The following is a 24,164-nucleotide window of genomic DNA, read 5'->3' on the forward strand; positions in this document are numbered from 1 at the left end:
TCTTAATTTTTATGCTTGTTTCATTTTTTCAGATATATATATTTTTTTACTGAAATCATACACTTCATGGAAATAGAGCTTGTATAGAGAAAACTTAATTACAAAATACAATTTGGAAAGAAAATATGTGTCATGTTTAGACAGAACAGAAATTTTATGATGAAATCATAGCAACAGCATACAGCTAGCTGCTGAAAGCACACTCTAGAGATGGCCTGGAGTTTGAACATGGAAATGTTTAATACTGCATATCCTCTGTCTTCAGACACTTACTGCTTACTCTGTGGAACTTGTACTGCAGTTGTTATTGTGTTTGTAACACTCTGCCTGTTGTCTTGTACTCTGAAATGTTGGAGGCACAAATGGGGGAGCTGGCAGACATGGGAAGCTGCGAACGGTGACTGAAGACGTGAGTGCCTCACATGATAGTAGGGTGAACATTTTGGTTTCAGACTGAAGATGATGGAAAGTATTTAGTAAGACTTGGTTTCCTCACAGTGTTTCTGGCTCATAATATTATGAATATTTTGGGATGTGCTGTTTCATTTTATTTGCTTCTTTTAGCAGCCTTTTCTATTAAGATACTTCTTATTTGACTGCAAAGTTACAGGATAAATCAATGAAAATTAGTAAATAGTGGTTCTGTAAATGAGGAGGGTTTGACTGCTAGAGTTCACAGAATCACAAAATGATTAGGATTGGAAGAGATCACCAAAGGTCCTCTAGTCCAACCTCCCTGCTGAAGCAGACTACCATAGAGCATGTTACCATAAAATGCCAAAGCAGATAGTAGGAACATATTGTAAAGGTGTAAAATTTCAAATGGAAAGAGAGATGCCTGATGCATTGCAGTTCTGAGACACCACAGCCTTTGGTACTGGATATTAAAGTACTGTATTGATGTATTTGCTGTTAAAGCACTTGACTTTCCCCTCCCCAGAAAGTACCTGCCTTGATCCTCTGGGCTCCTACACTAAAGGATTAAAGACCCTGTGGTACTCCAGCTGTGCTCTTTTATGTAGCATTGGTTTCTGTAAAACAATTTCATTTTAAGGGCTTTTAGTTTTGTCTTTGTCCAGCACATGGCTATACCAAGACAATGCAGTTAAACACGGTTTTGATCACTCCATTGAAAGCAAATTTTTGCTGATTGATCTCTGAAGTCACTGGGTAGGATGAATGGGTGGGATTTAGACTCATTGCAGGAACTCCTTTATGTTGTTTCTGTAAGGCATGTCTGACACAGTATTTTAAAATACTTTTAATTCATAGCAAACTATGAAAGAATTATGTACACTGTAGGAAGAGTGCTGGAATGCATTTGACTTTCTAGCATGTGCAAATATTTATGGTTTGGCTTTGTACTTCTTTTTCTTCTAGACATTACCCAAAGCAGTCCTTCACTACAGTGGCTGATACACCAGAAAATCTCCGCCTGAAGCAGCAAAGTGAATTGCAAAGTCAGGTAAATAAAAAGTTCTTTTGTCTTGTTAATATTAGATGGTCAGTCGTCTTCTTTATAGTTTTTCAAAGTAGTAGTAGTATTTCTGTGTACATACATAGTAGCACTGCAGTGTAATTATAAAAAAATTGTGAGTTGGTATAATACTGCAAAACTCAAGGTTTAATTTTTGTTCTCACTTATACTAATTACCATACAATTGTAAGTCCATTGACATCACTGGAATCCTTCATTTTCATCAGTACATGAAGCATCTAAATAGTTTTTAATGTTAGAAGTGATACAGCTTAACTCAAAGGGTTCATTTTCCTTTGACAAATTACCATTGTTAGCTTGCATTAAACATAATAATAAAATAACGTGAGATTAACAAACAATGAATTTGTCATTAGCAGATATTTAGACGCCTTTAATATTTATAAAAAATGAAGTGACTGAATAATCACTTTACAGATCTCTTACGGCCTTTGTCAACTAATTTATGAGGCAGTCTGTAAGCTAGTTGTGATAAACACATTATCAATCAAAACTTAGGTAGATTAATAAAAAATATATTTAAAGTAAAATGTAAAATGAAAAGGGGAAAACAAGAGAAGAAAATGGCAAAGACGACTGAGGTGACTCAAATACCATGCTGGCTATCTACCATAATATAAAGTTATGATTGATATTAATTCATGTTTATCTGAAAAGCCCTCGTCTCCCCCACTCTCCAGTATCACTTTATACTATTTTAAATTATGCAATGCTGGTAGCTGTCCTGTGTAAGACAATTGATAATATTTGATTGCATTTTATTTTATGGAAATTGGTTTTTTTTTTTTTTTTTCCCCAAATCTACTGTATTTTAGTTTTGATCTCTTGTTATAAATTCATAGCTATCATTGTCATAAAAAACTGTAGCAAAAACCAGATAGTAGACAACAAGATCTTTCATTTTTGGAAGATCTCTATAGGTTGGTGAGTAAAATTGAAGGAGTGCTGAATAGAAAAGTAGGACATATTTAGCATTGTGTACAGTCTTAAAAATACTTTACCTTTTGCCATTATGGTTGTTGATTATAAAACATAGAGAAATAATGTCATGCTGAAATTGGCAACAACAGACAGAACAAGAGGACACAGTCTCAAGCTGCGCCAAGGGAGGTACAGGCTAGAATTAAGGAGGAAGTTTTTCACAGAAAGAGTGGTCAAATCCTAGAATCATCTACCCAGGGAGGTGGTGGAGTCACCATCCCTCGATGTGTTTAAAAAAGACTGGATGTGGCACTTGGTGCCATGGTCTAGTTGAGGTGTTAGAACATGGGTTGGACTCGATGATCTTAAAGGTCTCTTCCAACCTAGAAATTCTGTGATTCTGTGAAATTCTGCCATCTAGAAAGAGACAATTTGTGCACTCTGTCTTTTCTTGACTTGGGTGGATTTCAGATTAGAGTCTGGTTAATTTTATTGTAATTCAGTGGTTCTATGTACCAGAGTTACTGTTGTATCACTCAGAGGAACTCAAACCCAGTACTTTTTACAGGTCTTTCAAAGGAGAATACAAGTTCTCGGCCCACTGTGTTTTAGGGGTTTGACAAAAAATGTTGGGATTTAGTAGAATAATAAAACGTTACTGCTCTTCACAGAGGATATAGGAGAAGTAAGTGGCTTTCCCTAACTTGTTTAAAACATGCCTCTGTGGTACTATGGAAGCATAAAGAAACTTTTTTTTGGGTGTTATTCTCTGTTTTGAAACTGAGAACTTAGCATTCTAGGATACTGGGTAAGCAATATTAGCAAGGGACTTGGAATTTGCCCATGAATAAAATTGCTGCAACTGTTCACAATGGACTGTAATAAAATGTTAGATAAGAATCTACTCAAAACTTAGAAATGGACAGAAACCCTTAATTTTTTCAATGTGCTTTTTTTTCCAATATTACTAGTCAGCAAAAGACTTGCAGATCTGAATTATAAGAGCAGAAAATTGCCTACTCGGAAGAAAGCCATAATGTTTTTGATCATCATTTGCTTCCTGGTTGTTGATTTACATCTAGACTGTGTTAAGTAGCCTAACCTGTGAATAATTTCAGTGCTGACATAAAGATTCCAGATTTTCCTTATCCAATTTGCATCTTGTCCTAAAATATGACTGTAAATTCTGATTACCTTCTGTAATACTTCGAAGAGTATGAGGACTTGCCTTGAGAGGAACTGCTGTCCTCAGTCAGCCCTATTGGCCATCTCATACCTTGTCCTGGTACCTTTTCAGGAAAAGTTAAAAGACTCCCAACCAAAAAAAATGCATGGGATACAATTTGGCATTGTTCAGGTCTAATTCCATTTCAGTTCTGTGCAGTAGAAAAAAGTGTGTGCATGGTTCAAGAAAAGCCTTTCATGTGAACCAAACTTGGCTGGATAGAACCACGTTATTACTCCCTTCCAGTATTCATCAGAGCTGCTTGAGCCTCCTGCCAATGCATTTGACAATTTGGGATTGAGCAAATTCCGTGTTAGACAATGTAAAACTTATGTTGACTACTGAATAAGGAGAATTGTTTTTCTAAAGTAATAGCTGTTTCTAAGTGAACTTCTTTAATGCTTTTAGTTCTGAAGAGGCAAACCCATGTATTTAACTGCAGGACTCCCAAGTATTTTTTCAAAATCTGTAACTTTAGAACTACTCTCTATTTTGCTCAGCAAAACATGATGAATTGGTAAAGGAAACACCATTAAATATTGTGTAAGCTAAAATACATGTTTTTGTAAATCTGGTTTTCTGTGGTTTTTTTTTTTTTTGTTTTTTTTTTTTTTTTTTTTTTCATTTAAGCAGCAATTGACAGTGTTTTAAGTTGCAGTGCTGGGTCCTTGGTCAAGAATCCATTAAGGTCAGCATTAGGTGCCAGGGTGTCATGTTGATGTAACACGACAAGAACAAAACTAACAAAACAAAATACTGTTTTCTGGTGGAGTCAATAGAAAATGGATAGCTCTTTGGAACACTTGAAAAATTATGTTGTTAAGAAGTCAAAGGACAGCATTTAAAACTTTCCAGAGAACACTGTTCCTCTATTTTATATAATATCAGAGCTTTCTCCCCCTTTAAGATTTTGCTTCCATGGGCTTTCATTCAGCTCTGTAGTTGAAAGGAGATAAAAATGCATTTTGGAGAGGCTGTGTTTGTTTTCCATTCTGGAGAACTCCAGCATGCCTTCTGACAGGAGAAAAATGACTTTGGAGGTCTTTCATCCTCTAAGTAGAGTAGAGACAGAGATCCAGTGTCTCAAACAAAATTTTTCTTTATGCTTCTCTGATGAAAAATCCTTGTCTTTTTGGTGAATTAGTGCATTCTCTTGCTTCATAGTATGCAATGGATACTTTCCACATGCCTCTCTTAAATAAACTCAACTACAGAAGTTACTGATATGGTCATCTCAGCTTTGTTTACTTGGGAATTTCCTTCATGTACCTTAGTACTGATCTCTCTAACTTTATAACAGTGTAAATTGCTCCATGGCCTTTAGTCCTCATCTGTGGCAATGCTGTGTACATCAAAAGCTGCCACTCCCATTGAACTTGCAAAAAGAAACAGAGATGATCTGCAGCAGTTCTTGGCAGGAAGAATATCAAAGTGTCAGATCAAAGAGAGACTGATGTTTAAGGTGTGTTCTACTCCAGCATTTTCTGAGGAAATGTACTTTCCAGTAACTCATAGGGAACTTGATACAAAATCATGGGTCTTGTCCTACTTTCTTCTTGTCCTGGCTTGTGGTGATGCACCCTGAGGCGGCTGTCCTTGGAAACTCCAAGTGCTTCGATTTCTTTATTTCCCTTATAGGAACCTTTGATAATTGAAAGTGTATCTGTGTTTCTTTAGGAAGAAACATACTTGCAGTTTTTCTTACCATTGAATATGAACTCTTCATATTCAGTTATTTGTCCTGTCCTTCCTCAGGTTCCTCTCAACGATTTATTTAATCTTCTTGCCTTTTTCTCTTTGTTTCTCTGTTTCAAAAACACATGTTAGCAAACTTGCAGGCAGATTATTTTTATTAGCTTGATAAGTTAAAAAAGTCTTTTCAGTTTATATGCGCCTCTTTTATGAAGTCTTTGGAATGAGCTGCCGCAGGGAATGCTATAGGAGAATGAACTGCTGTATGGATTACTAAAGCAGACATTGGATGAATTTCCTGGGGTACCCTGAGTGAGCTCATTGGAGAAGTCATGGAGAAAGCAGATTTTGGAGCTAGAGACAGAGATAAAAATATGCTCTTTCAGAAAAGGAGGAAGGAATATGCTTTTCCTCAGAAAAGGAGGAAGCAGTATGATATGGCAAGCAGAGAGACTTTCTTATAGCTTTATGGGTGATTTTGTAAGAAGATCCTGGAACATATTTTAAAGATGGGACTTTTCCAGATAGCCATCAGGAGCTGATTATTTATATATTTCTCTCTCTGGATATCTGTGGAACTGAACCCAGTCCACCAAATATGTATGAGGAGAGGGGTGACAGAGCCAGGAGAGTGCAGGCTTCTCAGGCTGCTGTTCTTCTTGCTGTTATTTGTGAGTGACAAGTCCAGGAGATGTTGATTGGGTTGATGCATTAAAATCAACCCAGACTGCCTGCAGAAAGCTCTGCCCTGCTCCCGTGTGAACCCCTTCACTGAAGTATTTTATAAATCATGCTTACCTACTAATACTGGTTTGTTCCTTCTTTCCCTCTAAAGACTGTTTAAATGGATTTTTTTATCTTGTGAATCAAAGACATGGAAATAATTTTTTATGTGAATAATACAAAGCTCCAGCGGAGAGCAGGAGGCAGAATGAATTTCAGTTTTCTGGGAAAATGGTTGTCACCTCTACTGATTTTTTTTCTTGCCAAGAGTGTGAGGGATTTTGTCTGCATCCTGTCTGCACTGGACTGGCTCCTGTTCCTGCGACACCATGTATCTACATTGTTTCAGTTTCATTGTTTTTATTGTTTGTTTGGTTTTTTCCCCCTTGCAATTACTTAGGCTGTAAGATTCAGAATATGGCAGTACAGCTTCCACTCCTCACCTCTCCTGTCTGATGCTCTTTGCTGTCACAGATGCTGAACCAGCATGGGGAGATGAGCGTGTTGTAACCCTGTGGCTGGGAGACACCAGAACACAAGGCAGAGACACCAAACAGGGTGTAGTAGTGATAGATAAACAGATTGTACAGCAGAGAGGGAGTTTCTCTGAGGAATACACTTTTGTGTTATTGACACATTTGTAACACCCTGAAATTCTTTGATTTCATGTCTGAAAATAAAAATCTTCTACTGGGACATAAGATATGGGTATGGGCTACTTTCTGAAGCAGAAGAGTTGTTTGCCTTAGCTTTAAGTTGTTAAGACTGAAGTATTAAATCTGATTCCTGGTACTGACTGCATATCATCATTTAAAAAAATTAATCTAATATAATTAGCCTATATTATTATACAGAATTTTATACTGACTTCCAGTGGTAATGTACTGATCAGTGTAGGAAGTATTAATTGTGTAAAGGAGTTTGAATAATAGGTTTTTTGTTTTATTTTGTTTTACTTGTTTATAAAATAACGATTTTTCTTATGATATTGACTATTCTTTCCCCTGTTTTCTTTTTGGGTTTTTCACACCTTGATAATCACTAAGTTAAGCTGTGTAGAGAAAAGCAGTAAATTATTTTTCTTTTTTCTGAACCCATGTTGTCATGTGTATTTGTCTATCTGTTATTATGTGTACCTTAGCAAAAGAACTGCTTCAGACTACTCTCTTTGTACTTACTCATTTCTCTGAAAAAAGATCTGCAAAGATAACAATGAAAGGAGCACATTACAAAGCAAAGATGAATACCTGCCCAACATTCAGAAGAAACTTTAGACAGACTTGCACATGAGCATCTATAGAAAATGGTAACCTATCAGCTTTTCACTGTTGATTTGATGATACAAAAGTAAAAGTGTGACTTTTTTTTGGCATTAGTCCTTGCCCTGTTGTTATTAAACACAGTGTTGTGAAAACCTTATGTAATTTGATAAGAGAAAACCAGAACAGAACTGCATTTAAGGAATCACAATAGTATCTGCAGAGTCTTGGAAGCAAGCAGCGCAAACTTCCTGCTAGCTAAAAAGTTAGGAAGTCTATAAAGTGCACAGTCACAGGAGAAAAATTGCATCTTCCAGTGCTAAGACTCAGAAGTAAGCTGCAAAATATATTAATATAATTCGATTAATTTTTCTAATATATGTTAATGCAAAAAAGAAAAGACCATAGTACATTTTCTTTGACATGAGCATTTCAGATGTACATAATGTTTAACTGCAAAAAGTGAAGGGGTAATCCATGCCCATGAAATAGAGGTAATTTTTGTGGTAGGATGAGGGCAGAGCGGTCATGATGTATTATTAATTATTGTGGACAAAGTCATTTTTATAGACTTGCTGTTATTGAATCAATGGCCAAGTAGGACATCCTTAACAGAAAATCTTAGGTTCAGTAAAATCAAAATTTTACTGATTCCCACTACTTTTACTTGTCCAATCAGAAGTCATTGAAAGGAAACAAAAGAGAGCCTCAGGATTCATAGCTGTTATTTGTGAATTGAGTTGTGAAATTCTTAACTGCATCAGCACTAGTATAACTTTTAGAGGAGGAATTAATAAAAATAATAACTTCAAAATTGAGATATCAGAATTTCTACTATTTAAATATTTTTAAAAAATTAAAATCTCAAAAACCTGTCCTTTTTGTTCTCGATGAGGAGCAATGGAGAATGTATATGTTCTTTTCCATGTCAATTTTCCCTCCAGATTCTCTTGAGCTTCTTTCTAGTTTTTATTTTTGGAACTAGATTTTTAAGTGGTCACTTTGTTGCTTGCAGTGGTGTTGCGGGTAACTGGATGCTGTGATTCTTTTTAGTTATGTTTTTGTTGGATTACTGCACAGAATTTCAACCCACATGAAGGAAAAATGCATTCAGTTTTAGAGAATTTAAAATTAAGACTGAGAACAGAACAATTGTCATAATAAATGAGGCATCCAGGAATTGCAATTAGATGCTCACACCTGTACTGTAGAGTACAAGAGGGTCAGGAAGGAGTTCCTAAACCCAAAGACAAATAGAGTGTACTGGTTTATGTCCACACTGCGCATGGCTTCTTCCCCTATAATAAATATTTTTTTTCCATTTCATAGTCTTTTAGATGGTGCCTAAGAAGCCCATCAGAGTGGCATTTGAGAAGCATGAAACTGAGCGTACGTGAAATGTGATTGCAATCGGGAGTTTGTGGGGTCAGTGTCCTCTGGGTTGTGTGCAGTGACTGGTCAGGTCAAGAGCAGTAAAACTGGTGCAGGTATGTCCTTGATGCCCTTCAGGAGTGCTCCCTTCTCTGAAGCAGACACTGAGCTGTGCCAGGTTGTGCCTTGGGAAGAGCTGGGGAACACACCCAGCAGTGTCGGTATCAAGGCTGTCAGTACTGCGTTTGTCCCATTGCCCCCTGTCCTGTTTAGCAGAGTATTTGTACTGAGAAAGTCTGCCAAAGCCAGAAAATGAGATCACACCACTCTTTCCTTTCTGGGCTTCAGATCTGGATATTTCAGGCTGCCACATTGAGTCAAAGGTGGTCCGTGTAGTCCTGCTTCCTATTGCTGACACTGCTGTTTTTTCACAAAAGCTGTCAGTACTTGTGATCAGCAAGAGGAAACTTATTTCAGTAGGTGACTGGTTTGATCCAGTGTGGAGTATTGTTCATTTCATCAATAAAAGGAAGGACAGCTAAGGAGCATGTCTTTACTTACACACTCTGGGATATCAAAAATGAAATTTTTGGGAATATGGTTTTAGTCAATGTACTGTATTAGGAGAACTTGTTTTACTTTCTTGATGTTGCTAATGTCTTCCTCCAGAAAGTTTTTAGTCTTTGCCTTAGATTTCCATTTGTGTAATGGCTGGGATGTATTAACTCTTCCTCCACCCCCTCATCAAATTGTAGTTGCTGACATATTTAATAATTTGAAAGTGGCATATGAGTATTTATTTTTGTTGATACACTTTTATCCAGAGTAACAGCCCGACTTTTTTCCAATGTGAGATTATAGGAGTGAATTGTGCATTAAAGCATTGGGTTTCCAATCCAATGGAATGATTTCTACTTAGTTCTTTATTTTAAGCTCAGATCTTTTCAGAAGTACTGCCCTGTTTCTTACCAAGGAATGAAGCTAGTTGACCATCTTGTTGTAATGAAACCAATTTTTGTATTAATCTGTGGAAATATCTTAAGAAACTTCAGAGGTTCTGTACAGAGAATTTATAGAGGCAATGTTAATTTTGCCCCTAATTTTTTCTTGTTATTAGTCTTACGGTCTTAAATGCTGAAAGAGTATGATAAACAACTGCATTTTTCCTAATTTTATTAGTTCTCTGAAAATGTCTTAAATTTTGTCCTTATCTCTTGTTTGAGTTTTTTTTCCACAAGGTTGGGCCCCTTTTACTCTTTAGAGATCAGAGTTTTTTTTTTTTTTTTTTTTTTTTTTTTTTTGTGTGTTGATGCTACAAGCTCAACATGTCATGAAGAATTTCTTTGCTGAAAGGGTGGTTAAGCATTGGAACGGGCTGCCAAGGGAAGTGGTGGAATCACCATCCCTGGTAGTGTTGAAGAAATAACTGGATGTGGCACTTTGTGCTTTGGTCTAGTTGGCTTGGTGGTGTTTTATCAAAGGTTGGACTTGATGTCTTGGTTTGAAAAGACAGGTGTCTGCTAAGGAAGGCAGGAGCCTCTCTTGAAATGGAAAATGAAAAAACCGTCCCTTCAAGTTATTATAATTTTGAAATTAAGAGGCTCTCAGGCAAAGTAGGAGTAGGAGGTCTTTATTGGGAAAAATAAAAATAAAAATGCAGTAATACAAAACAACACTGACAGAGTCAGAATATGACCTGACACCCTGTGGGTCAGGGTGTTGGTAGCAGTCTCATTAAATGGTGGCTGCAGTTCTCCTGGAGTGGCAGATGTGGTTCTGTTGAAGCAGTGATCCTGTAAAAGAGTGTAGTTCTCTGAAGATCCAGTGGTGGTGTAGGTGGGCCTGGTCTTCCTCTGGGAATCCAGTGGGAAAAGGCTGTCTGTCTAAACCTCAGATTATATCCAGGTAGGAATTCTTCTCCTCCCTCTGGGCAGAGCATCTCACAATGGGATGATGTAAATTTATCAGTCATGCAGTGAGACTTAATGGCCCATTAACAGAAGGTATCTCCTTGGAGGGAGGATGGATCATGGACGAGATAAAGAAAACTGCCCCACCTGGTTTTAACAGGTGGCTCAATTAATAGAAGATAACTGCCCCACGTCCAACAGATGGAAATAGAATACACACCCCTGGCCATATCTTGTGTTTGCAACCTAAGACACTCGATAATCTTGGTGATTTTTATCAGCCTTAATGATTCCATGATTCTGTGTCAGTTTTTGTGGTTCAAGAGATTCTTGAGAGTTATCATTGCTCGCAGTGTTGCGTGGTTTGGCAGATATCGTTAATTCCCTTTCAAAGGAGAAAGCAAATTGAAAGTTTTAACATATATTAAGTTTACTAGTAGGTTGAGAGAGTAAATCCTTTACTAGCATACCTCTGGAAACTGCCTCAAATACATTGTTAGTTTGTCTGCTAGCTGAATATTTTTCCAATAAACTTGTTACATATTTGTATATGATGGGAATGTAGAATTAGAGAATTTCCATGACCATAATTATATTTGTTCTTATTTGATGCAGTTATTTTTTTCATTAGAATGCATCCAGTCTTTAGATCTATATTGAGAAAAAAAGAGAATACTGATTTACCTATATGCTTCTGCGTGATTAGCTGTGATTTAAGTCTGCTTTTGCAGACCTTTTATAAGTATGCACTTTGCTTAGCTCTTATTTGTATCTGCTAAAGTTGAGAATGGCTGGATTTCTTTACCTTTTTTTTGAGTGTAACGAAGAAGTCAATCCAGATGCTTATTTTTACTTTGTGTAAAACAGCTGTTCTCCATTGTGTGCATTGGCTACTGAGTAGCATCCTTTAAATCCATTATTAATTCTGTTTTCGGTCAGCATTTGTTCTGGAGGTGGCCTTTACAAAATGACCAGCAAAGCTGCTTAACAGGAGAAATCCAAGCCTGGTGAGAGTGTCACATTCTCCTAATTAGAAGTCTTACAAAGCAGAAGCCTTAAACAAATGAAGCTATGAAAAGAGCTTTAGCCTTAGCAGAGAAATTAAAAACTGAGTAAACAAAATCTTTGTCATTCCCTGTATTTCCCAACAAAATGTAAAAATGTAATATTCTGGGATATTTGAATAGCTGTAGAGGGCCTTTGTCTGCTCCAGCAAAAGATACTCTTTGCACTTTGAGGCTTGGAGGATATTTCTCTCTGCCCGTCTCTCTCTTTTTTTCAGTTCTTGATAATTTCTGACCTCTCTGTAGCCTGAGCTCTCTGGCATTGGTGGATTTGTAATATACTGAGTGTGACTGTGAGAAGGAGAAAGGAGAAATTTGCCTTGGCTTGCCTGATGGTGCAATGCTAAAACAACACATGAATCCAAAATTGTATAGCATTAGGCCTTTCAGAGTATTTGGATGAAGAAGAAAGGCAGGAGGGATCCTGGGCAGTCCTACCCCTTGACCCCAATAAAAGCCCATGAGCGTTCGTCAGCATTTTAGTTGGTCATTTTCCTGATGCTTGGGTTACTTATTGATGGGGCTGTTTTAGATCCAAGAAATATATTGTCCTCCTGATTTATTCTCAGATGGTGCAGGGACCATTCAGAGTTCAATGATTTCTTGTAACTGCTGCCTTGCAGGATGGATTGAGGTCTATTCGGGGTGATAGTTTGTCAGGTAGTGCTATGCTTGCAGGAGATTATGTTGATGGGCTTTCAAGTGAATGGGTCAGGAAAAAAAGGAGAAAGGAAAAAGAGCAGGATTAGTATAATGTTTAACCTAGCTCAAAATAAGGCGAGTGGAAGAAAATACTAAATGCTTTAATTGCACCAAATGTTAGAACTTTGAAGGTATTTGGTGGAAACATTTTGGGGGGAGGGGGCAAGGATTTGATGTTAGAAACTCCTTTGAGCAGAGGTTTATTTTTTTCCTGTCGTTTGCTTGACTCAAAATTTTGAAGGATGAAATACATAAGATGTTTTAATAAAAAAATAAAAGAAGGGAAAAGAGGCAAAAAAGATTTGTCACTTACTGCTAGCAATGACAAAATTTCATTTTGTACTTACAGTTCGGGTTAGTTTAAAATGTAAACACTTCTATATAAATATATCTACATTTAAGATGTAACTTTCTATTATCTGGTGAATTAAAAATATTGAATTCTACTTGAAAGAAAAACATTTTACTGAGTAAAATGAAACATGAATTTCTTGTTTTAATTTTTTTTTCAGGAAATATAGTTGAATTGCTTTAAAGCTTTGGGAAATGTAAATGTGAATGAAGCTACCAGATATATTTTTCCAGTGTAGGATACATTTTTCATAGTCTAACATATTTATCAGTCATATAATTGTTGATGTGAGCTTAAATGTGTAAACATGGTCAGAAGAAAGGTCCAGGTTGCTCACTCCTGTTAAGAAGGGAGTAAGAGGGATGTGTGTTGAGGACAGGATGCTCCAATGCATGGGTGATACGGCTGGAATGCAAACACCCAGCACAGATCCGGGGTGGGCACGCAGTGCAGCATCATTTGAGATAAATGGGAAATAGGTTATGTTGCTCGTTCTGATCAAAGGAAAATGCTTTGATCTGTATAAGAGGAGAATTAAAAAAAATCAAATAATGCTGTATTCGACTCAGTTGTGGCTTTCTGGTGCATCATGGGCATGTGTATCCCTACATTGTCAGTACTATGGCTTGTGAACAGGGTGGCCTTTTCCACCAGCCTGAGCCCATGCCCACTCCTCTTGGACTAAACTGAACACTGGAGTCTTCTGATACTGCTGTTTTCTCCATCATCTTCTGCAACAGAAGCTACTCTTACTTTTCCATCCTTTTAAATTTAGCTCCTTCAGTTTAGTTCCACCCTTTTCCAATCTCTTGTCCTATTTTGCAGCCTAAAGCCCAGCTCTTGCTTTTGGCCTTTGCTGGCGTTAGTTCTGCTTTGCGATCTAACCTGGCAAATTCTTGTGACGAGATGTGAATGGAGCGTGCAGGAGCTGGAATATTTTGAAATGAGTGATACCAATGGAAAATGGAGCTGCTGCCCTGGAAGGCTGTCAGCAGTGCACAGCAGCAGAGGTGGCAGGGCTCAGTGTGTGAGCAGCCGAGGGATGGGGATGTGGAGGGCAGGACTCCAGGGAGCCGTCACCCCTGTGCTCCAGACGACTTACAGTTACAAATATGTGTTTTGATGGTAGAGCTTAGTGGGTGAAAACCTTTAAAATCCCCTCTGTTTTCGTAGATGCCAAGGCCATAGGGTAGTATTATTCTGCCACCTGGGGTGTATAATGATCTGGATCAGAATATCTAAAAGGTTGTATGAACAGTGCCCCTAGAAGTGCCTGTTTCTGCCTACTGTTTAGTGCTGTATAAAATGTCATGGCTGTCTCAAATAAAGACTTGTAAAGTAGAGTAGAATCTGATGCCTGGTTACATAGAGGGAAGTGTTTCAGTACTGAATGATAACTAGACCAAATTTAACTTTTTAGGAGACTGGAGTTAAATGTAAGGAAAAAAAAAAAAAGGCTGAAAAGAGATGGGACATGTTAGAAGTCTAGTGAAAAGCTCATCTGCTGTCCTGAACCAGCAAGCTGTGAAAAATTATGCCGATCATCTTATTTTATAGCACCATATAGAACCTTCTTGTTCTGAGAAGCATGGTGACAGGGCTCAGCAAAAAACTCTTTTGTTTAATGTTTTACCTCTGCTGCTTTTTTTTTGTTCAGAAATAATGGAAAGAAACTTCCTGGTGGACCGTAGGTATTGAAGGATTTATTTTAAATTGCAGCATAGGATGAGCAGAGACCTGAATGCTTTTCTGAAGGAAGTCCTAGCCTGCTACAAATGAATTGAGGAGTGGATGTTTTAAAATGGTTTTAACAGGCATTTCTGTTTAATTTTACTTGCTTAGTGCTTTATCACAAGCATAAATTCTAGCACTGTATAGGTATTTCTGATTCATTATTTCTGTCTACTTTCAAGAAAACTGTGTTTTACTAGTTAAGAGTTCATGTACTTTGGGGACTTCTTCACTGGCAAATAATCAACCTTATAAACTGAAAGTTAAGAAAATTAACTTCTAATCCTTACAATATAAAATAAATAAAACTGATTAGCTTATTCCTAGAAAATGTTTTGTTGACTCTGTAGATCTTGTAAGCTTGAAAGATGTTAGTCCACTGAGTTATTTTTAGTATCTATAAATGTTGCCTTTAATGCAATAAAAACAGAGAAGATTTTTGGCTAGAATGGTGTGTTTCAATAATAGCTTTGTTTCTAATATATGCTGAAGGAAGCTCATATTTAGTTTTAAAATAATATGGTTTTAATTTTTCATTCATTTCTCTTTGCTCCAAAACTTTGGATTTGATGGAATCAAACTGATGATGGGAACAGCTTGGAATTTTACTGAAATCACAGGACAGTATAATTTTGCTGAAATAAGCTGACAGTATAAAGTCACAGCCAGGAGCTTGCTCTGTCTGGTGTAGTCATCTGTATCTGCTTGGGAGCTAGATGCAGTGTAGTTGCTGCTGTGGGTCCTCAGCTAAGTGAATTTATTCAGCTGAGTATTTTGTTTTGCAGAGTGACTTAAACAACAGCACTTCAGTGTCTTGGATGCCTCTGTTTGAGGATGGATGGAGCAATGCAGACATGGGGTCTGTCAATAAATTGACTGCAAAAACCTTCTCTTGGAATCATAGTTAAGTGGCTAAAGTCAAAATATCAGACAGGAACTTCTTCATTTTTTGTATATTTAGTTTTCTAGAGATTATTTTTTTCAGTTGTATGCTTATGCTATTACAAGTCTCTCAGAAATGCAGTGCCAAAGAGGTCAAGTAAATAGCCTTTTTTTTTTGGCAGTTTGCTATTAAATTATAAATACTAATATTGTAAGGAAAACCTAATTAAATGCAGCTTTATACTGGAATTTCCTCACTATGAGGGGAAAAAAGTTAGCAAATATAATCCTAGGGTTAAACTGGACATTTATCAATAATGTTGCCTTACAAATAAATAGACCGTTTCCTTTTTGTAATCTTTGAGATGACAGCAGTAAATTATTCATCTGCAAACTCTTTTTCTGTACTGAATTGATGGCTGAGGCTCATTGTGCTCACCAGGCTGATTCATGTTTGCTGTGGAAATGGTAGAGTAGCTGCCTGTTGTTACTGCCTCGGTAATGAGCTACAACAGCAATGATGAGATGTTGTCTGTCTAAGGGAATAGAAAGATATTTCACCTAGGAGAGGAAAGGAAGGACTGGGGAAATGTATTTCCTGCTTGATATTTTATTTGAAAGAGCAGATCTGAGCAAACACGTGACTTACAATTGCTTTATATCCTATCTTCTCTTACCAGTTTTTTTTCTTTGAGGCACATGTTCTTGCAGCAGAAATGAAACAAATATTAGCTATTGTCCTGACCCTGATTTGGAAATAAATTACTGAAGCATATTATGTCTTAGGGGTGTTTGCTTTGTGTATATTTCAATTACAGTAGGAATGTATGCTATTGAAAGGCAGAGGTTATTGCCCTAGTTCTTTCTTAGCTCGCTTTCAATTAAATCTGATTTCTGTTACCATAGCATTGCCTGCTCGTATGCTGCTTAGTCCAGTGCTGGTCATTTGTGCATGTTTTCTATTTGACTGTGTGGCTGCTCTTACTGTTCAGAGCTAACAGCCTCTCTGAGTCTTTTTGGGCTGGGAGGGGGTGCGCAGGCAGCTGTTTTTCACAACTGATGCAATTGCTAATGTTTCCTATGCAAGAAGGCAGACTTCTACTCAGTACCCCTGGGGAGTGTAAACATCATTTTTATCATGTTGGAACTACAGGCTCTGTCAGCCCAGTGAAGTTGTTCTCAATTAGTCTGAGGCAATCCAATTCAGAAGGGAATAGCTGCTCCTGTTCAAACCCATTTTTCTTTGAGTGTTGCCTGTGCTGATTTCCAGCTGTTACCATGCAGCTTTGGGGAGCTAATGGGGTTCATTTGGAACATCTATCTCAAAAGGAAATGCCTTAGTCAGTGTCTAGTTGAGTGATTGGAGATTTTCACACACAAAACCCCTGGTTAATACCCACTTAGCTAATTATCTCTCAATGTACCCGATCATCCTTTTCAGTCCAGTAATTAGAGAAAATTAAGTGGAACCTTGCTAATTTGCACTACTGTTGGAAACAACCTATTGCCAATTACTGAATTTTGTGAATTAGTGCAAATGAAAACAAGCACTTTTTACAAACTGTAGAGTAACACGTGCTGAACCCAATGCAGTAGTGCCACATTAATATTACACTGCCAAGAACTCACCTGTACATGCAGGGGAAGTTAATGTGAGAACAGGGGAGTTAAACTGAGAAGAGAATCATTCTTACGCTGAAGTTTGCCCTTTGTTAACTGTGTATAGATTACTACACTGAGGCCTGAAGTCCCCTAATGTGTCATGAACACCATTCCCCTGCTTTCTAATAGAGTTCAAGGAGACCTTTGCAGATCTCCTTACTAACACAACTTAAGTTTCTCCTCTTTCAAAGCAGCTGCAATTGTCACCATGGCTGCCAGAGTCAGCACAACATCTTGCTTTGATCCTTTTGAGCTCTTGCAAGGGGCCAAAGAGCTGGAAAAATCAGCCTTTCTGAAAATCCAGTGCAAGTGAAAGATCTAACTGCTGTGTTTTCAAAATGCCCCTGTATTTTTTTTTTTCCTCTACTAAAGTAGTTTTGCTGATGATTCCCTTGTGTGGCTGCATTGCAATCCCTGTCCTAATCTTTCTTTCAGAAGGCTCTTTTTCTAATCCCATTTATAGTGTTGGGGTTAACCCCATGTTCCCTGGATATCCAGTTTTTTCTTAGACTTGGTTGGGTAACACCTAGAAAGCAGGCTGACTTCTAGCCCATATCCTTTATACTAAAACAGCCATTGCTTTTGGCAGGATCACTGTCCAGATCCCAATAAAATCCTAAAACTCCTGGTGACCATATGCTTAATAACTTGTGGCTGTTGCCAAATAGTTAGGTGCCATTTAAAAACCTGATCAGTATGATGCAAAGGGCTGTTTTGGCGCATTTTGAGATTCCTCTGCCATCTCAGTCTTCCTCATCTAAACTCCAAATAATGTCAATCTCACATTCAGCTGTAATTTTTGTTGTGTTTATGTGCCTGATCTGAGATTTGGTGGGAAAAAATTGAGAACACCTTGCAACAAAATTTGTTATACTTCTGTTCCCTAGTTTCAGGAACCATCTTTTCATTGTGCTCTGTCACTTTTGAAGATAACAGCAGCAAATCAGAAACAGGAGCACTTCCTCCTATCTGTGTTCTCACCTGTCTTTGGGAAGCTTCCACTTCTGAAATTAGTAAAATTTGTTTACAAAGCCAAAATGTTTCCTTTGGAACTTTAGCTTTGCAATCATCCTTTGTAATAGCTCTGCATCTTTTCAGGGCCTCTTTCCATCTGGTCTGAGGTGGTACCTGAATTTCTTTTACTGGAATCTCTCCAGTCACAGTAACGCAAACTGATGAAAGCTTGGATGCCTGTAACTTTCCAGAGCTCCAGCTATGGATAGGAAGGTGAAACACTGTATGTAGAGCAGCCAGATCTGCTGTTTATGACCTAATGTCAAGATTATGACAATCTATTAAGATGACCTGCTTTTTAGCCTAGACTGCCTTTTACTTCTCTAGTTATAGGGAACTGCCTGTGAGCTGCAGGAGCCAAATGCTTCAAGCTTTTAATTTTATGTGATGCAAATTTAGGAAAATAGAAAGTGGGAAATGAATAGAGATTGTGTTTCTTTGGTTGCGTTCTACCAGCTGCCCTTTTTGGTGGTGAAAGAACTTCTACGGAAATAAAAACTGTGCTTGGTAACCTTTGAAGTTATGAGGAATGAAACAAAAGATAAGGTTTTCTTTTCTTCCAGCGCCTTTACATTCTGACTTCCAAACCAAGAGTTAGTTCCCCCAAGTGCCTAAGCCAAATTTATTTTCATCACAAATTGAAGACCTTAATATTTAAATCATTCCTAGGGATTCAAAATATTAAATTGCCTTTTGAGACTAAGTCTTCTAAGTCATGTAATAGGTTTTTGAAAACCGTGTTCTGCCCCAAGTTGTAATTCAAAAATTAAAAAAAACCAAAAAAAATCCAAATGAGTTCCACAAAGAACTCCCTTTTAATTGTCTTATTCTGTACTTTTGATACAAATTGGCCCCTGCATTTGAGTAATTAGAAAGAAACAGTAAGAAACAGCACTAAGATAACTAGAATATAAAAGTCAGTGTAAATGTCTTCATAAAATTGGGAATTATATGTTTGGGTGTTGGAGGGGAAAGGTGACATCTTAAAAGTAATATTTGGGCATGGCTCCTTGTTTCTGTCCCTTTCCAAAAGTGTTTCACACCCTTAGCCTATTCATTGAGGGTGCAGATTGAGAAATATTCAAGCTATGAAACTGCTGTTGAACAACAGCAGGACATTAATGTGTTCTGAGCATTATTTTGGTCACATATCTAAAACACAGGACAATACAAGCTGCAATGAAGAAAATGAATTACATCCCAGCCAGCCACAGTAGAGCCATGAAGTTGTTAAAAGGGAGGGAGAACTTGATGTCTGAGCTATGGCTGACAAAACTGGCTTCCTCAGCCTCAGGAAGAGAAGACTAAGGGGAAAATTAATCACAATCTTCCCATGTCCAAAGATGGACACAGACAAAGTGGAGGTTTTCTCTTTCCAAGGTTGCGTGGTGGTAGGAGAAGAGGCAATGGGAATAGCTGCTTCGGAAGAAATTCTGTTTTGGGGGTAAGAAAAAAACAACATCACCATGCAAACAACTAACCCTTGATATAACTTGCCCAGAGAAGTAGTGAAATCTCCCTTGCTGGAAAACCTCAAGATTTGGCTTGACAGGGCCCCAATAACCTGATCTAAATCCAGGCTTTCAACAGAAGATTGGATGAGATGATCTCCAGCCTGCTTTGCAATGATTTTCATGAAATGCAGACTGTTGGTTTGGTGATAGTTTTAAAAAATAGTTTTCTGAACACAGCTGAAGTGTTATAAATGCATAAAATACCATTGTTCTGATTTTATGGGATTTTAAAACTAGTGGAGTTCCTAAAACCGAAAAAGAAATGCAATTCAGTAAGCAGTGATATAAATCAAATCTGCTCTGGTAACTGGGGTGTTTAGTTTCTTCCCTTTTCCTATTTCTGTGATCTCTAAAATAAGAAAAAATTTCTTATTTTTATACACCTTAATAATAATATTCAATAAGCATCTAGCAATGAAAGTGCTGTTTGTGGTTGGCTAATTCCTTTAGCCAAGTGATCCCTGTATTTAGCAGATATTTCTCAGGGACAAGGACATTTTGGGTTGGAATATATTGGTGTTTAAACAGCAGTGAAATTTCTAGGTTTTTTTCTGCCTCGTAAAATAGTCTGATTTTGAAACTTAAATAGGAGGCAAGCTCTCCTAGGGCTTATGTTGTAGGTGTATATTTTTCTGTTACTGCTTATGTAAATTTTTTTAGCTGTTTTTTATTTCTTTGAAGGGAAATTGCTCAAATGATGCTTTAAAAAGATTTATTTTTTAATTTTTGAAAGAGTCAATAAAATTGAGAAATAAAATTATATTCCTGATATTGATAGATACATATTGATTTTTGGATTGCAGCTCAAGGTAACGCTGTTCAAAGGGCACAGATTGAGAATGCAACAAAAACCATCATACAAATACTGTCAGGAGTGGGAGGAGGAGTTCACTGGAGTTCACAGAGAGTGTCATGAGGAAAAATTCCCTGGTGTTGTTTTTTTCCTTCAAAATATGATGAGCATTTATTGTAGCCCATTTGTTAAAGTATAGCTTTACATGGATTAATAGGAGAAACTAAAAGCAAAAGCTGTGGCAAAGTAATTACATGACAATCATATGTTTCCACAAACAATATCTGCTGTAAACATTTGTCTTATTTTAAAATACAAACTGAAGCAGAAAAATAGATCAGATGTCCTTCATCAAAAGAATACTGGATTAAAACATCTGAATTATGCAGATAGAGCACAATAATTGTACAGGGACACTTAAAAACTGCGAGGGTCAAGATTAAGTCTTTCAGAAAGAAATAAAAGGAAAAAAATTCCCTCAGATTAAAGCAACTGTTAAAAAAATTTGTTTTAGTAGCAAAATAGAAATAAAGAACAAGGAAGAGGGTTAACTGTTGCCTTCTTCCCTCCTGGGAAATATATCAGACCATATGTTTGAAAATAAGAAAACTTTTTCTTCAATTCTATGGCAGCTGATGTTGGAAAACTGTTACGATAGTGCAGTACTGACCTCCTGTGTTTCAGGATATAACAAAATAAGCGTGTGAGAAAATGTTTTGCAGTTCTGAAGTAGCGTATTGATGGCTTTTTGCTGACAAGTAGGAAGAAAAGACAACACTGTCTTCTTGTTCAGCATTATAAATACACTCATTTGGGATTTCAGATTTAGCTTGCTGGTATCAGGCAGTATACAGATAGTAATTTTGCTAGGAATCTTCATATTAGTGCTTGAATTTTCCTAAGAATGGGTGAATCCATGGGGTTTGGATCTTCCTTTCTTCTTTTAAACATTTGCTATCACAATATTACCCCTATTATTATCCCATTTTCTTTATTCTACAGTCTTGGGGGGAGTTGACTCACTGAATAAAAGCCTGGGTTGTGAATTAGATGAGGGAAACTGTACTCATAAATGAGAATGATACTGAGAAGGTTCTGAACATAGTGTATCTGTTGTTTATTTTATATTAAATTTTTTTGTCTTGCCCTTTGTTCATTTCTCTTTCACTTAGTTTCCTTTTATTTCTATAGTCTTCTATTAATGATCTGCCCTTCATTTTATGTTTCCCCCTTATCACCCTTTTCAGTCTTTTAACTTTTTCTCTGATCTCTTCTAAAAAGAATTTTGCATGTACTCAAATGACATAGTTATCTATCAAACCCATAGCCATTTCATCCCTAAAATTTTGTTCAAAGGTTCATGTTTGCTTTTGTAAAACAAATAAGAAAAGCTTTATGTTGGACTCTTTTTTTCTCTGGAAACCCTTGGTTGTGGAAAGTAATTGATTGTTATGTCAAGATGCAGCGGAATCCAGCTTGGAAGGATTGATTATGAGCGTAAAGAAAAAGCTTCCATCTCTGGTGATGGTTTAGAGGGGGAGGGGAGATGAAAAAGAAGAAAAAAGTAAGAGAGCAGAAGAAAAAGAAGAGGTTTAGAAGAAAAAACTTTAAACTTTTAGACTTTGTGAAAATGTGCCTTGAAAAATTATGGCAAACAGACTTTTTTAGAAGATATTTTCTATTGTTGCTAATTATTGTGTGATAGTTGTATGCTAATGTGATAGGAACTGGAGAAATAGCTACAATGGAGCTAAATCCACCTTGTGTTATTCACTCAGTTTTTCTCAAGGGTCTGTGGCTTAATGTGTATTAAAAATAGTCATAGTATTTCTGGCTTATTTGAACTCTTTGCAGTTAGGTTTTGGGTGGTGAATATAATTTATAGTTGTAATTAGTTAATGCTGTGGGGAGTGCTTTCTGCCACCTGATAAGGGCAGATCAAGTGTTGCATGTGCATTTGTAACCTGTACATTTTGGACATAGAATTGGGTAAGTGAATCACAAGAATTGTTATCATTCTTAAGCATGGCTTTTACCATGTGTCTATATTGTTTTCATCAAATTAAAAATAATAAATAGATGTTATTTCTGAAGGTGTTGCTAAAAGGTATCCAGGAACAAACTCTGCTCTTGCCTTCTGCTTTCTCCACATTGAGAGTCAGCTAATAATGTGACTGATGGCTCAGCAGGGGTCTGAGAAGCCTTTCTCAGCCTCATCTAGAGTTCCTGTGCATCCCAGTATGGATGGAGGTAGCACATCTGGCAGTATTTGCTTTGAAGCAGGAAGCGTGAGTTTGGGATCGTGGCACCGTCTCCATTGCGCTGGCTGGCAGAGCAGCTTAAGCACGTGAAAAGCATACACTGCATTCATTCAAAATGTGGTTGAGCATCTGTAGCTGTGTATACTCCCTTGAATTCCTGGCAGAAATTCCAGCTGAATCAGCTAGAATTGCACCTGGCACTTCCATCGCACTATGGTAAAAGAAACGGGTTGACCTAAAAGCCAGATTTATGTGTATTTAGTTATGGAACTCTCAATAAAATCAGTGCTAACTGTAAGGGCTGTATATCACTTTGGAGTTGATAATATATACTGTGCTTGGGTAATTTTTGCCTTTTTTTTTGAGGGGAAAGAATAGTGTCCTGTTTTGCTTACTGAGTCTTTCTCGGTTGTAAGATGTGTATGTAATTACTGGAGTCACGGAATTGCTTTGGTTGAGCTGAAGGAATCATAAAAAGATTCATGGGAAAGATGGTGTTTCTCTGGGCTCTGCTGAAGCTTTTTATGACTTTTAAAGAAGCAAGATGTGGTGTGGAGTTCACAGAGGATTTGAGGCTATAGTTAAAAGTAAGTTGGAATTTGTTTGACCTTTTTGCCTGTACATTCTTTTCAGAGCATTAGGTGGCTGAGGTCAAACTGAAATGTGTCACTGGTCAGTGTCTGAATTTAATTAGTGGGCAAGGACTTGGAGAACTCTAAAGTACAAGATGCTTGATCCCCACCTTCCCTTTTCAAATAAAAACAGAACATGATCTGTTTGTGTTTTCCTTCCACCAGCTGGTACAGTTTCTTGAATCTGTTTGTGTCTTAACGTAAGATTTAAATGTGGGAAATGTTACAGAAAACTCTTGTACTACCAGGCTGGTTGCTCAGCCTGGTTTATGACATCTGCAATAGTTTATGTGGACAGTCACTACTATATATTACACTTAATGACAGAAATTATGAACAGTTTACCATATTTGCTGAGCTGATTTCCTGCCTTCCTAGTAAAAATTGCCAGCTTTATGTTGATTTATAGATAAATCTAAAAAAACTAAATTCATACTTTTTACTCTTAAAGAGACAGAGACTGTTGTAGATGAGTATGATGAACTGTGATATAAATACTCAATAACATTTAAAAAAAGCAATACTCAGCTAGTTGAGAATGGCTTTCCCAAGCCAAAACACAGTAGTAACACTCTGCATCTTGATAACAAATATGTTTGTGGTAACTCAAACATTTTTGTTTCTGAAATTCAGCCTAATTTCTTTATGTACTACTCTCAGCATTTAAAGTAATGTCAAGCTTGGATAGTTTTGAGAGAATGACATGCCTGTTGCTTCAGAACACTTTGTAAAGAATTTTTGTACATATAGTCTTTTAATAGTTATCACATCAAAGAGAACAGAAGCAAGAAATTCTAAGATATTAAGTGTTCATAATAGTGAGGTTTTAAAAAATAATCCACCTTTGATATGCATCAATTATTTCCATGTTATCAAAATGACAGTGTATAAATCCTTGCCAAAATACAATTTAGATAGGGCCTTTAGTTTAAAGTCGTGAAGTATTTAGTAACAGTTA

General features: G+C 37.1%; 1 protein-coding gene across 2 annotated transcripts in view; it reads left to right on the forward strand.

Moving 5' to 3' along the window:
* The window catches only part of NEBL (nebulette), a 246,373-nt gene that overhangs the window by 70,531 nt on the left and 151,678 nt on the right, over positions 1–24,164 (forward strand). For both annotated transcript variants that reach the window (XM_074535162.1, XM_074535159.1), the window contains exon 3: positions 1,381–1,465. In XM_074535162.1, coding sequence (XP_074391263.1) covers positions 1,381–1,465 — 85 coding nt within the window. The remainder of the gene's footprint in view (positions 1–1,380; positions 1,466–24,164) is intronic.

This window comes from Zonotrichia albicollis, chromosome 1 (assembly GCF_047830755.1).
Source record: "Zonotrichia albicollis isolate bZonAlb1 chromosome 1, bZonAlb1.hap1, whole genome shotgun sequence".
Lineage (NCBI taxonomy): Eukaryota > Metazoa > Chordata > Aves > Passeriformes > Passerellidae > Zonotrichia > Zonotrichia albicollis.